This window comes from Dryobates pubescens, chromosome 7, assembly GCF_014839835.1.
Source record: "Dryobates pubescens isolate bDryPub1 chromosome 7, bDryPub1.pri, whole genome shotgun sequence".
NCBI classification, from domain to species: Eukaryota; Metazoa; Chordata; class Aves; order Piciformes; family Picidae; genus Dryobates; species Dryobates pubescens.
This window is the reverse complement of record NC_071618.1, coordinates 2,141,798-2,156,621: the sequence shown is the minus strand read 5'-3', so window position 1 is coordinate 2,156,621 and position 14,824 is coordinate 2,141,798. Positions and strand designations below refer to the sequence as shown.

The following is a 14,824-nucleotide window of genomic DNA, read 5'->3' as shown; positions in this document are numbered from 1 at the left end:
CATTTTCTACCTTTCTGAAGCCACTGGAGGTTCTTTTTTAATTCCCTTCCACTGATCACATGTGTTGGAAAAGATGCTTATTTAAAAAACATGAATGATCCCATTTTGATGGAATGTCTGTTGAGCCAGCTTGGTTGTGGTTACAATGCCCATTTCCTTACTGAAGGAGTACTGCTGTTGGGATTCAACCAGAAGCATCTCACAAGATGAAACACTGGATCCTCAAACCAACTGCTTTACTTTTTTTGCTAACTCCCAAGCTCAAAAGCACCCCAAAGGAAAGCAGTAACAGAAATTAACATTCAAATATTTGAAAATGGAAGAAATATTCCCCATCTCACTTCACTGACCATTGAAACTTTCAAGTTTTACATGTCTTCAGAATGTTTTGGGGACAGGGGGAATCTCTGAGCTATTCTTATCCCAAAAGAGCGTTTTAAGTAACTCCTTCTTACACTCTCATCAATTTTTAAATACATTGTTATGTGGATGTTGATCATCTCCTTTTAACAGCTTTTGTGTTTCTAGCAGACAAGCAGTATGCTCACAATATTTACTTGCTATTCTATCTATGGAAATAAAATCACTGCATCATTTCATTACATTGAAATTGTTTACATTGAAATTGAAATACAGTGTTTACTAGATTGCAGCTGAGTACAGAATTTTGTCTGCTAAATGTTCTCACTGGCAGCTGGAAATCAGTCCACATGGGCACCTTCCAACTCCCACATAATAATTACTGCTGGTTATGCCAAGTAATGCACTGCAGCATCAGTCCCTGCAGCTGGGAAGTTCACAGCTCACACAGTAATAGGCTGAGCTTCCTACAGCGAAACTCTGGTCTTTCTCCCTAATCAGAATTGTCTGCTTAGAGGGATCTTTGCCTAAATTAAAAGTATGTGATTTAACCCACAGTGACTGGGGTCTTTAACCCAAATGCAGAGCATGTGAGGTTTAGCAGTGGTTACAAGGAAATTATTCCATATTTGCTGTTAATCAGAAGCAGGATGTGACTGAAAGTACCCTGGTCATGTTTTAATGGCAATCTGAGTTAATGAAAGTGCAAAATATAGTGTCAGAGAATTAGCATCTTAAGATGCTGTAGCTGTAATGATTTCTGCTGGTTCACGAAAGATCCGACCAACAGCTCAAACACAATCAGTGCCTGAATATTTCTTAAATGAGAAAAAACCCGAGTTGTAAAATTAAGGTTTTGACTTTGGAGCTGAGACATGAAGTTTCAAGCACTGTCATTGAAACATGGAAGTGGATAGTTGCGAGCTCACGCTTTAGGCTGTGGTCTAGGAAAAAAACCCAAACAAACACACACAGAAAGCCGAGCCTCCCCCCCCCCCCCCCCCCCCAGCCTAAGCCGGGGTACCTTTTCCTTCCCGCCGTGGGGGGTCGGGATACGCTGACCCACGAGTGCGGCTGTGCACCCGTGGGTGCTTGCACAGGCTGGGATGACCCGGGGACCTGATGCAGGCGCTATCCGCAGTAACAAGGCGGGTGCCTTCCTCCGCGCACAGCGGATGCCGTCCAGCACCGGCCGATGGGAGGGATACGCCAGGACCTCGGAATGCTGTAGGCACCCCAATGTCATGGGTGTGGAACTCGTGGCGCTTGGGACCCCCGATACTAGAGCCCTCCCCGTCGAAGCGAGTCAGACGGCTGAAAGAAACAGGTCGGAAGGCGGCAGCCCGCGCTGCACAAAGCCCCCGACTCCGTGGGAAGGGCGGCTGGCACCCAGGCTCCGCCTTCGGCCCCTCCCCGGCGGCGAGGCCCGCGCAGAGAGAGCCGGAGTCGGCGCCGCGCCGCTCAGCCCGCGGGGGGCGATGTGACCGGGGCGGCCGGGGTGCGGTACAGTACGGTACTCCACGGCACGGGTCAGGCGCCCGGGATCGGGGGGCGGGAGGGGGGGAAACAGAGAGAAGGCACTCCGAGCCGGGGAAGATGTGGCTAAAGCCGGAGGAGGTGCTGCTGAAAAACGCCCTTAAGCTGTGGGTCACGCAGAAGAGCAGCGGCTACTTCATTCTACAGCGACGTCGGGGCCACGGAGACGGAGACGGCCGCTTTACGGGTACCTGGTGGCGCAGGGGACTCGGCGGGGGTCGGGTCGGGCCGGGCCGGGCACGGCGGCGAGTTCCCCTGCCTCTGCTTCTGCTCTGCGAGAACTTGGTCGCGCCGGGGCAGATCCGGCGATGGGGCGGGCTGCGGGAGGCGGGAGCGGCCTCTTTGTTCGGCCGGCGGCGGGGCCCCTCGGCGGGCAGGCATGGCTCGGCTCGGCTCGACTCCACACGGCTTGGGGGATAGGGCGATGTGGAGGGGACGGCGGCGCGGGGCGGACGAGGGGCGCCGCTGGCTTGGGCCATCGCGGCTTCCCCGCCGCGGGCGGTGCGGCGGCTGCTGCCAGCCGGGCCGTGCAGGCGGCCCCGGTATCCCCCCGATTTTCCTCGGGAGCAGCTTCGTGCTTCTGTAGCCTTGAGCAACGACGAAACCAGTTGTATTTTTATTTCCCCTCGCTGCCTTCCCGCTGGATTTTTTAAACGTGACTCACGGCAAGCTCGGAGCCCGTAAGCCGCGGTGCGGAGGAGTCGCCCCGGTGCCCGCGGCCGGTGGAGTTGACTGCTGAGCCCACCGCGGACGGCCCCTCTCCGTGCTGGGCTGGTTACAGCCCGCGGGGTCGTGAGAGTAGACCAGCCGGAGGCCCCTGGGCTGGGCGGTGAGAAGTGGAGGGGTCCCTGGGGCTGCTGCTGACCACTCCAGCTGAGCTGCGTGCCCTGATTACGCTCCCACCAAGACGGGCCACGACCCGTGATGGAGTTCACCCCTATTTTGTATAATGGAAGTCGTATCAATGCGTGTAAGATACTGACTTCTGAGTGATACATATCACAGGGAGGGGGTTGGTAATTCACCGTTGTGGAAAAGTGAATTTTGACGTATTTATACGTATATTAATGGCGCTACGGCTGATGTGGCTGTAGATAAGGTACGTTCTTTCCATGTGGCGCTCCAGGTACGTGTCATGTGAATGATAGATAGGAAGACGGACCATGCTCTCCCCTCAACAACAGCACAGAGCTTTGAATAACTCCAGCGAGAACATTGTGTTAGACTGCGCTGATGTTGTAGAGTAAACAAGTAAAGAGTTTGGGCCAAACTTTTGGTTCAGAGACATCAGCAACTGAATTCAAACAAACAGTATTCTAGGAAAAATAATATAGCAGAACTTACACTGTCTTACTTAAAAGCAGATGAAGCTCATTTGTCCGTTTTGAAAATCAGGATTTGTAACAGTGTCATATGTTTGGAAGGATGCTCAGGTGTTTTCAAAGTCAGTATTTTCTGTGCAGTTTAAGAAGCTGTATTACCACGTTTGATATTTATTTTATTAAAATCTTTTGCTCCTGAACCATTGACCCTTGACACTTGATAATACTGCTTTCTGCATTATTTATGAAAAAAAAATAAAATAAAAAAATTAGAGCTTGTCACAGCTGTGGAGTCATAAAGAGCTCCAAACTTGTGGTTTGGTAGATCCCATGTTGGCAATGTATTGCTGGTGAAGTGATACCTCTGGTAAGGTTAATGGAAAATTTGCCAGCTAGTTAAACAAACATTTACCCTCATGTTTTCCCCTGCCCCCTGTGTGGAAATCATAGGCCACTATTTTGTGAGTGTAAGGACGATGTGGATTAATTTTCAGAGTTAAAAATAGATGTTTACAGCTGCTTGAGTTAGGTCCAGGACAGTCATGAGGTTCAGATCCACAAATATTAACTCCTTATGCCTGAGGTTTCCACAGCAGAAATGTGCAAACTTAAACCAAACAAACTGCTTTTCTCCCTGGATAAGTTTCAGGTGAATAATTTTGCTGAATCTACAGTGCACGGGCTTGCAAAATCTCTTCTGGCTGGCAAAGGAAAGCCACTCCTGTCTCAGATGTTTTCCAAGGGAACTGTAAATTCTGACAGTCTCTTAAACCATTTGGAAATGTTTTTATTTAAAAGGGGTTAGAAATTAGAGTCCTATAACCAAAAAGCAAGTGTTGGTGAATTAGCTTAATGTTTTTTCATAGTTTGTACTTGGGACAAGTGAAATGGAAACCTGAACTGAGAAATGGTTGGGTTTTGCTGGTAACTGCTTGCTTTCAGTGCAAAGCTTGCCTCCTGATTTCTTGCTTTACGTGACTGTAGAGACACTTTGTTAGTACCTGCCGTTCCAAACTGACAGATACCAGGGCAGTTAAGCATTATCATATTTCAGAATATGGTCTACCAAATGTGGCACCATAAGTTAGAAGATTTCGTTTGTGTTATCGGAGAAGCAGAGCTTAACTGAGAATGATATCCATATCTGTTTTCTTTTCCCTTCAGTATCCCAGGCTGTGACAAATCACAGTTAAGTTTGGTGGAAAGGGGAAGTTTCAGAGATATGAAGATCCTGTACATGAAAGCAGGTGCTATGGTAAAAGAAGATCTCATAGCAACTCTGGTGAGGGGGAGGAGGTTGTGCACCTCAGACCCTCAGACTGTGTTAGACCTGTGTGGGATCAGGAGAAACAAACCCCAGGAGACAAAATTTCATATGTAGACTGTAGATGGGGGGCAGACCACCCATGACATAATTTGTTTCAAACAGGGTGAAAGAGCCTGAGCTGCCTGTGTGCGTGTTACTGCAACATGGAGTTTGCACTGAACCTTTGTAAGAACATCACTTTTATAGCCCTATTCTTGTATTTTCCTGTCTGTTTTTCTTCCAGGATACTTCTTACTCCTTATCAGGTCATTTTATCCATTATGAAAGAGTAAGTTAGCACAGCTGGAGGGTGTATTTTGTATGGATCTAATTCCTGAGGGATGGACTAGAGAAGATCTCTCAAACAAAAGGGCTTTTATTCCATATCTATGTTTCTTTCTTTTGAGTCCTGTGTTCCGGTCAGGCTCAGAGCAGATGTTTGTAAGAGAGAGACTCTATTTACTACTGTTCTTTAATTTGCGTCCTAGGGTGGTTACCAAGTGCAAGCTGGGCTTGCAAGCAGCGGTACTAAAAACAGATGGAGGCTGCATTTAACTCTTCATTACCTGAGCAGTGTCATTCTGGTTTGTCTTCCTGAGGGGTAGGCTTTTCAAGTAAATGCTTGACTTGCCACTTTTCCTGGATCCTTGCTTGAGAGTTCTGTTGGATCAGAGACTTAGGAAAGAAATGGATGATGTTTTAGAAATACTTTACAGAAACTGAATTAAAATTTTTAAACTAATAACCAATTTTGAAACTAATTTGAAATTATAGATGGTTAACAATTATTTGACCTCGGAAATTTATGTTGGTTCTGGGGTTTTTTTTGCCTAATTGGAGACCTCTTTAGCTATCCATACAAAAAGGCTTGTGATACAGCCATGATTCACAGGTCAAAGGTGGCTGGATTTGTTACTTGCTGATATCTTTGGTTCTGAGATTACATGTTAATGATGAGCCTGAGATGGCATCGGTATTCAAAAACGCGGTGAAATCCCTTATGGTAGAATAGTGCATAGACGGTTTAGTCCTTTCATTTTTGTTAGGGGATGTTGACAGCTTCCTGTTTGATTAGATTAGTTTTGTGCATTTTGACAGCAAACCTGCTTGTTCTGGGAGGTGTTGGGAACAATTTCATCATGAGCAGTGGACTGAGGGTATTCCCTCTTCTGAAGCAGCTAGCTTTGCAGTTGCCTTTTACGCAGTACTTTGCATTGCAAGCTCTTCGTATATAAAAACCGACTTAGAATTCTTCTAAATACTTGCAAGTTTTTCCTTCTATAAATGAGGTCAAATAAAGCTTTAAAATGAGCTCTTGTTTCAAGCAGCTTTTAGCCTTTATTTTTTTGTGACACAGCTCTTTTTGCTTGAAGTAGATCAGTAAAAGATTATGTTTTGTTCCTGTTTCACCCATGCTTTTAATTTAGGTGTATTTTTTTCCTGCTGTTCTTCCAGCCCCCATTTTCCAGCTCAGTGCACTTTCCAAGCTGGATGTGGTCTTTTATTCTTCGAATTCTCAAAGGATGAACATTCTGAAAAGAAATTAATTTCTCCTTCAGCTCATATAAAACTTCAGAGTTCACAGCCTCAAATATTTAAAGATAATACACTGGCAAAATAAAGCATCTTTTGTATATGAATCTGAGCCTTATTATTCCTTTAATAAAAGTAAATGTGGTAGGTGTGATAAATACAAGTCCTTGAGCTATATGCCAGCAATTGCCACGAACTCCCATGTTAGCATTTTATTTTTTCTTCTAAATAAAGTTCTTGGATGGTGATAGCTTTCAAATTGTTCTATAGAGCACCTCTTAGCTATGAATGAAGATCTGACTAGTCACATGATAAGAGCTCTCTTATTTTCCCCTTGTTTGTATTTTAGTATTTATACATATCAGAACCCAGGTATTGACAATCTGTATGGCCCTTTTCTGGAAATCGAAACAGCAAAAGATCTTCTGCCTCTCTGTCATACTTTCCAATTTAAACAGTGCTGTAATAATCATAAATACATCAGCTTTTAGTAGGCCTGTCCATCTCCCAAGGTCTGGGCGAATAATTTCTTCAGAGAGTCTATTTCAGAGAAGGACAGTGAGGGGACCCCAGAGGTTGAGGATTCCTATGGCTCAGAGGGGGAATCCATCTAGATTGCCTCAGTAACAATTACATTGCAGAAGAGCTTCAAAAATACGGGCAAGACTTGGATTTTTAGTAGGGAATGCAAATGGGTATCTGCACGAGTTTTTATTTTCTTTTTTTAACCTTTTGGAGGGGTAAAAGGTAACATGAATAGAATATTAAAATATCTGTCCCAACACAGTCTTAAAAACAGCTTGCCTTTACGTTTTAAAATATATCCAAGGTAACCAAAATGAGTTGCTGATGGACAAAGACTCAGTCTGAGCTCTAACTAAAAATACCACAAAAAACCAAACAAAAAAAGCTTTTGTTTGAAGTGCAGCAGGTTGAGGAGGGGAAGACACCAAAATAGTGGTGTTAATAAAAGGTCTTGGTATGCACGCTGTCTGTATTCATGGGTTTGTTTTCCTAAGGAAATGCTCACTCTGAAGCCTTGCACAAGGAGGAGGGGAATACAAATACTTTACTGAAAGCTTGGACTCCCATCAAAATGTTATCTAGCCTAGCCCACAACTGGAATTCAGGTGGACAGGTTTTTTCCTCTTCCCCACCTCCCCGTATTTTACTGTAAGAGTTTTAAGGAGAACACATGCTTCTAAACTGTGGAGGCCAAATGGCACAGGAGAAGCTGGGAAAATCACAGAATGGTTTGGGTTGAAAGGGCCCTTCAAAAATCATCTAGTCTAACTGTCCTGTCATAAGCAGGGACATCTGTCACTAGGTCAAGTGACCAAAAGACCTGTCCAGCCTAGACTTGGACACTTCCAGGGATGGGGCATCCACATCTGGGCAATTTGTTCCTGTGTCTCACCACCTTCACAGAGAAAAAAATTGTAAAACTTACAGGAAAATCCTTATAAAATAATAGAGCATGTTTGTGCTGCTGGCCAGCATCAGAACAAGAGGACACAGTCCCAAGCTGTGCCAGGGGAGGTTTAGGCTGGATTTTAGGAAGAAGTTCTTCAGAGAAAGAGTGATTTGCCATTGGAATGGGCTGCCCAGGGAGGTGGTGAGAGTCACCATCACTGGAGGTGTTTAGGAAGAGACTGGATGGGGTGCTTGGTGCCATGGTTTAGTTGATTAGATGGTGTTGGATGATAGGTTGAACTCGATCTCAAAGGTCTTTTCCAACCTGGTTAATTCTATTCTATTCTATTCTATTCTATTCTATTCTATTCTATTCTATTCTATTCTATTCTATTCTATTCTATTCTATTCTATTCTATTCTATCAGACTTTAGGTAACACTAGGTAGGGCTCTTCAGCATTATTTACAGCATCCACCAAAAATGACAGTTTTTAAACATTGTCCCAATTAGTGCCCCTTGTCTAGGTAATTTGCAGGACGGTTCCACCTTCTCGTCTGTTTTCAGGTGGAAACTGGTTTCAAGTTATTTTCACTTGTAACATGAGAATTGAAGCACTTGGTTCTGTGGCCTTCAATACTATAAAAATAGTCTTGGCCTGACCTGGACTGGTGGCAGAGGACTGAGATAAGCAGCTGCAAGAGCCCTATTGCAGCAGCATGCCTGCCTGGGGAAGTGGCCTATGGGGAAGCAGGGTGAGGAAGAATAACCAGTGCCCCAGGAGTGCAGTGTTGTTTCCACCATCTGGGAGGGTGGGTGCACACTTTGGTTCACTTTTCCCGGAGTGGTCTTTTGCTCCTCACAGAGTGGTCCAATACCAGAGCAAGATCTCAGCATCACACAGCTATGGGAACCCAATCTCTGCAGTGAAAGGCCCATTGTCCTCTCGTTTTTCATATCCAGCCTCCTTGGAGTGTTGTGACTGAGGAATAATGATTAAACAGTCTGTTTCAATTTGTTTCTACATGCCAGATTGGAAAAAACCCCAACAACAGAAATCAGTTTACACGGTGGCAGTGTTTGGTATGGCAAAGCTTGTGTTGGAAACAATGTAAGGGCTTCAATGCTGGTATTTCCCTGGGTGGATAAATTCTTGGAGCATTAGGTCTTTACGCAGAAATCTAATGTTGTCTTTGCTTATCTTCAAATGTGGTGAGCACTTACCATTACAAAGGAAACAGTCTTCCTACAGTCCTTGGAGGAGTCTTCCTTATTCCTATTAGGCAGGTACTTGCCCAAATAAGTTCCATGACTTTCTTTTTTGATAGAAGCAGCCTGATAAATATTCTGTCATTGTATCAAAACCTGTTTATACAATTCTACAGAATTCAGCAAAGATGGTGTGGCTGATACAAAGCCAAGACTCTGCTGTTAGTGGCCTTGTGTAACTGACAGTGTTCTTACCCAGCAAAAATGTGGATTTTAGGGCAGTCTGAGTGAAATAATCTGTTAAACATCTGAATTTTTGACGTTTAGAGAAATAAATCAAGATGGTATGAGAGGTCTAGAAATGTCCTCAAACATTTATGCTGGGGTTCACCACTGACCAGTAGTAACTTTATATCTACTGTTCTGGGCTGTATCCTACTTTGATGTGGCACAAAAGCCACCACCTTTGCCTATAATGCCTGGTCCCTTTGTGATGAATAGTGCTGTCAGGCTGGGCTATAAGAGGTGATGATAAAGACAACAGTGGTTCTCAGTGTATCTTATCTCCCATTCTTGCCTTGGGCCAGCCATGGTGTTGTGACCACCAGTTAGGGCTGCTGCACTGTGAGGCCAGGTGGAGGCCAACTTCATAACCCCTCATCCCACTTTTAGCGAGGACATTGCTCCTAGGGAGAGCTGCTATTTGCTGCCATCTGGGGAGCGCCCTTTTGGCAGGCTGAGTGTATCGTGGTTGATGGCAAACCCAACTTTCTTTTCCAGCAGAAGCATGAGGGGCAGTGCAGGGCTCGGGAACAGGGACATGCACGTGTCCCTTCCTGCATTCTGCTGCGTGGTGGTGGGCTGCTGGTTCAGCCAGTTTGCTTACCTCCTCTAGCGCAGCTAATTGCTGCCCACCGTGGCTATTGTGAGACTAATTATTTGCAAATACTTCAGAGATGGAGGCAACTATAGGAAGAAGCTTAATTAAGATTGAGGATATGGAGTGCTGCTCTGCATCAAAGAGCTGAGACTAATTATGTTTGTTGAGGCTGCTAGTTCAATTTCAGGATCCCCAACTTTGTGATATTCTGAATTGTTTGATTTGCTGGTTTCTCCCAGTTCGCATACCTGAACAGTTTCAAGCACCTCTTGTAGCTTTTCATCTCTTCTTGCAAAACTACATCCGCTGGCAAGAAACCTGTACTGTTAGCTCCTTCTGTTTCTCAGGAAGACCTTTTGGTTAAAGTATTGGTTTTATCAGACTGCTGCTTTTTCTTCCAGGTACTGTTCTTCTTTCAGCCCTCAGCTTTCTGATGGAGGAGCAGAAGTAGGGAGCAGCAAGAGAAAGAAGCAGCGAGTTCTCAAGGATGAATCCAGAAGCTTTATATGCTTCGTGGGTTTGGGCTGGAGTGAGAACCTGGCAGGATGCTGGGCTGTGGCTGTAATTATAAATCCCTCAATTTGGTGGTTTTATCTTCCAAAAATAACTTAGTCTGACTGAAAAAAAGCAGTATGAGTATTTAAAATAGAGTGTTGGTATGATACGAGTGAGTGCAGCCACCAACTGCTCTTCTGCATGGCCCTGCAGAGCAGTCAGTGCAGTCTCTGGAAACCATGGGATGCCACCACTTCCTTGCCTTTGGAAATGCTCAGATGCCTGTGGCTGAGAGATTTTGGAAGAGCTGAGCATCTTGGCAAACTGATTTGGGTCCAGACACTGTAGTGGTCCTTTGTGTTTTATCTCAGAAGGGCTCAATCTGGCATACATTCTTGAGACGGGCCTTGTTACACATCTGTCTAGCTGAGCGGGTCTCAGGTGCAAGGGAAATCTAAAGCGTGTGGTATTTTTTTCCCTTCCTTTCTTCCTTTCTTCTTCCTTTCTTCCTTTCTTCCTTTCTTCTTCCTTTCTTCCTTTCTTCTTCCTTTCTTCCTTCTTCCTTTCTTCCTTTCTTCTTCCTTTCTTCTTCCTGTCTTCTTTTCTTCTTTTCTTCTTCCTTTCCTCCTTTCTTCTTCCTTTCTTCCTTTCTTCCTTTTTTTTCTGAGTAGGCTAAAGAGAAGTGAAAGGACAGTTTTCTCTCTGCTTCATACTACCGCAGTAGTTGGTTTACTTGTGCAGTGGCTAAAGTTGTTCCCCACGATGCTGGAAACACAGGCTGGACTGTCTTTTCTGTGACCTCTTTGGTCTTGGGAAAAGGGAGCATAAGTGCTTGATTTGGGAGGTTCAGGGCTGTGGCACATGGGTGGGAGGAAGTATCTCCTCGTGTGCATCTGGCCTTCTGCTCCCCAGGTTTTAAAAGTATTTATTTAAAAATAATTTCTTATCAACTAATTGCAGTCATTGCTTCATGCTTTGTAATGTTTTTATGAGTTTGTGTTAAATAAGGGTGGTAGCTGTGGTCACCAGGTGTCTTATTTAAAACCAAAGTAAAGCTACAAGGGTAACATTGCTCATTACTGTGATAGTGCAGGCTTCCTTGTCTCTTAGCCTTACGTTTGACTCTTTTTTTGCCTTCTTTTTTTTCCCCCCAATTTTTATTTTCCCAAAAGAGCAATATCAGCTTTGGCCTTTTGCTTTCAAGTTTTGTCTTTTGAGGATTTTATTAATTTATTTGTCCCAGGCTCCTAAGTGATGAGTCCAAGTCCCTCTGCCTTGCAGCATGGCTTAGCTACTGAAATGACCACCTCTTCTATGGGAAGGCATTTGAGTAGCTTTGAAAAATTCCCCCTTAAGGGCTTTAAAATATGGTGGACTTAAGCAGAAAGCATCTTGCTTTATGTAGAAGGTACCTAAATTCACATGCTGTTGGGACAGTCATTAATTGTTAGTGCATTGGACTATCTCTAAAGTATTGTCCTAAAAGATGGAAATCGTACGCTTTTTTAGTTCAAGTTTTTAGTGTGAATTCAGCTTTAATCACTCTTTGCCCAGTGTCTCAGCAGCTTAAAAGAATTTTTATAATACTGTGTGGGTAATTAACACCCATCTGGGAAAGAAGCCTACATTCTTTACTTTGAAAGATACAGTATGTTCAGTAGAAATTGGTGTTAGATTAACTTAGTGTAAATATGCTTTTTCTACATGAGTTATGAACGTGACAGAGGGTAACTTGTAATAGGATCCTTTATCTTTCTCTGTGTGTGAAAGGAGCCATGTCTTTAAAGATGCAGAGTGATGCACTCATGATAGTTCATTTGAGAGCCTGGTCATTTTAAAATGTCCTTGATTTATTTATTTATTTATTTCCCCCTGTAAAGAAACACTCAACAAGTTCATTGCCCTGTTTACATCCCATTTGCTCACCAATTCACCTCTGTAAAGGGGATATGCTCCCTACCTGATGCAGAATTTGACATGATTCCTCGATAATTTTTATTTGTGGTATTGTATCCATAGTATGCATATACATTTGATAAGAATGGATTAGCAATTAGAAATACAACAGTCTTGTTTTACTTGGTGGTATTCCAGTTTTTCAATACTGAAGCAATAAAATATGCACAAATGTAGATTTTTTTAATGAAATAAAATATTCCAAGTAAAATGTGGTATTTATAGTGAATTTTCCAGATTTGTTTATAGCTGGAAAAATACAGATAGATGTTCCCTGTACCTGAAATCCAGCTTACAGATAAAGTGGTCAAATTTGCAGAGGAGAAGCATATCATTTTGGAAGATGTGTGTTTGTCCACTTCTGCCGTCTCCTCCGTCTTTGTCAGAAGAAAAAGTTACACCTGAAACTTGCATATGAATTTTAGTCTGGGAATATTCTTTCTGCATGAAGAAACTTGTACTTTTTGAGGAGCCTGTAGTCTTCAGCAGAAGGCTTCTCAAACCTGTACCTGGAGCTTCCCGTAGTGCCGTTACTGTATAGTGAATTACTTTTTCTGAAATGCTTCTGTGTCTTGTGAGGTCAAAAAGCAAATGAGAAGTTGGTGTAGTGGTTTGATAGTGGTTTAGACTCGAGGTGAGGAAAAAGTTCTTCACTGAGCGAGTCATTCGTCATTGGAATGTGCTGCCCAGGGAGGTGGTGGAGTCGCCGTCCCTGGAGGTGTTCAAGGGGAGATTGGACGTGGCACTTGGTGCCATGGTCTAGTCGTGAGGTCTGTTGGGACAGGTTGGACTTGATGATCCTTGGGGTCTCTTCCAACCTTGGTTATACTGTGATACTGTGATAAAGGGAAAGAGGTACTCTGAATTACAAGTTCCTCCCAAAGATCTTGTCCCCTATAGATTAAAAAGAAAAAAGAAATGGTGGGAATGTTGGGAAGGAAACCAGTGTAGCAGTTCTTCTCTTTTCCCCCTCTGCTTCAGTTTGGTTTGAATTTTTGTGTGTTCTGCAGCATAACTGGTCTGTCTTACTGTTGCCTATGATGTGGAAGAGATCTGCTGCATCCTTACTGAAAGCATTCTAACGCATCAGCATGTTCGCCAGAGACTCTTTATATAATTGATATGTACCTGAGAGGCAGAGAACCTTTTATTTTATAAACAGACCTTATTAAATAAGAGACCCTTCCATGAAACAAGCTGTTAGGACATAAACTGTTAAGAAACAAGCTGTTAGAAAGCTACTTGCTCCTGGGCTAGGTATTTTTCAAAGCATGTTTGAAAGTCAGTGTGCTGTGTGACGTTTCTTGTTTGGTTTGTTTTTTTCTTTATTCCAGGGATTTTTAGCTTGTTCATTTTTTTGATGCTTCAGTGAGAAAAATAAACATAAGTGTTATGATTTGAAAGTTACACTAAATGAGTATGAGGCAACCCACAGTGGAAATAATGTTCCTCTAGTTTCCCTCTACAACTACCTGAAAGGTGGTTGTAGACAGGAGGGGGTTGGTCTCTTCTCCCAGGCAACCAGCACCAGAACAAGGGGACACAGTCTCAAGCTGTGCCAGGGGAGGTTTAGACTCGAGGTGAGGAAAAAGTTCTTCACTGAGCGAGTCATTCGCCATTGGAATGTGCTGCCCAGGGAGGTGGTGGAGTCGCCGTCCCTGGAGGTGTTCAAGGGGAGATTGGACGTGGCACTTGGTGCCATGGTCTAGTCATGAGGTCTGTTGGGACAGGTTGGACTTGATGATCCTTGGGGTCTCTTCCAACCTTAGTTATACTGTGATACTGTGATAGTTTTAGTAATTTTCATGCTACTTCCATTTCAATCACATTATCAAATTAGTCCTGGATGTGTCTATTAGTGTGAAATCTTTTCATTCTCCTGCAAGTGCATTATTAGTAATTCCCTTTTAACCTCCTCTCTGCCTCTGTCAGTTTCTCTTTTCTTTTTCATCACTTAAGCATGAGCCACAGCAAAAGTAGGGGTACTAAACCACAGCCATGGGATCCTGACAAACGAGGATAATGCTCTACATTTGGCTGTAGAAAACGAACAAGGTGAATGGAGGGACTACTGCTTGGCTTGCAGAAGTGGTGGATAGCCTTGCTGGGGGCTGGGGCAAGACCCAAAGGCAGACCCACAGTTGGTACTTGCTGGGCTTCAGCAGTACCTGCTTTCATTTCCCTCTGTCGTCCTTACGCTCCTTTTGGACCAACCCCACCACAGACCTTTTCGTTAGAGGAGGGAGAAGATGGCACCCTCTGTCAACCACAGCTTTGGTTAAGGGTGATTTAGGTGTGGGGGACACTTAGAGTTTATTCTGGCAGACATCTTGACGACAGCACTCTTTTTGTCTTCTCTTTGATTCCTGGTTCTGGCTCCTTGTTGTCCTTAGTTAATATTTTAGTGATGGGCAGTTCAGCCAAAGGAGGTGATTTTTTTCTTTCTTTGCAGAGTTGAAGGAGGAAACTTTTTAATAGCTGGTGAGCAAAATGGAAATTTTAAGCAGAAGTAAACAGCAAGAAGAGGAATTGGGGTTTTGGTCGGTTATTCAGGAACAGAAAAAGGAATTAATTCTGCACAGGATAAGAAGTAGAAACAAAGTTTTGCAGTTACTGCTTCTGTGCTTCCATGCATTTTTCTAAAACAACCCCAACAAAACAAAAAAGCATTTCACAAATCAAATGTTCCTTAAGTGTTCTCTTGGGATTTTGGCAGCACTTATTGTTAGTTGACTTCTTTCCATGACTTTAGTGAAATGGAAAAGAAATCTTTCTCCTAGATCTCTCATCAGGGGAAAACATACGTAGCACTTCT

At 43.7% G+C, this 14,824-nt stretch overlaps 1 protein-coding gene across 1 annotated transcript in view; it reads left to right on the top strand.

Moving 5' to 3' along the window:
* The first annotated feature begins 1,921 nt into the window (after nucleotides 1–1,921).
* TBC1D8 (TBC1 domain family member 8) overlaps nucleotides 1,922–14,824 on the top strand; it is a 56,328-nt gene continuing 43,425 nt past the window's right edge. The window contains exon 1 of the mRNA XM_054162883.1: nucleotides 1,922–2,083. Coding sequence (XP_054018858.1) covers nucleotides 1,957–2,083 — 127 coding nt within the window. The 5' untranslated portion in view covers nucleotides 1,922–1,956. The remainder of the gene's footprint in view (nucleotides 2,084–14,824) is intronic.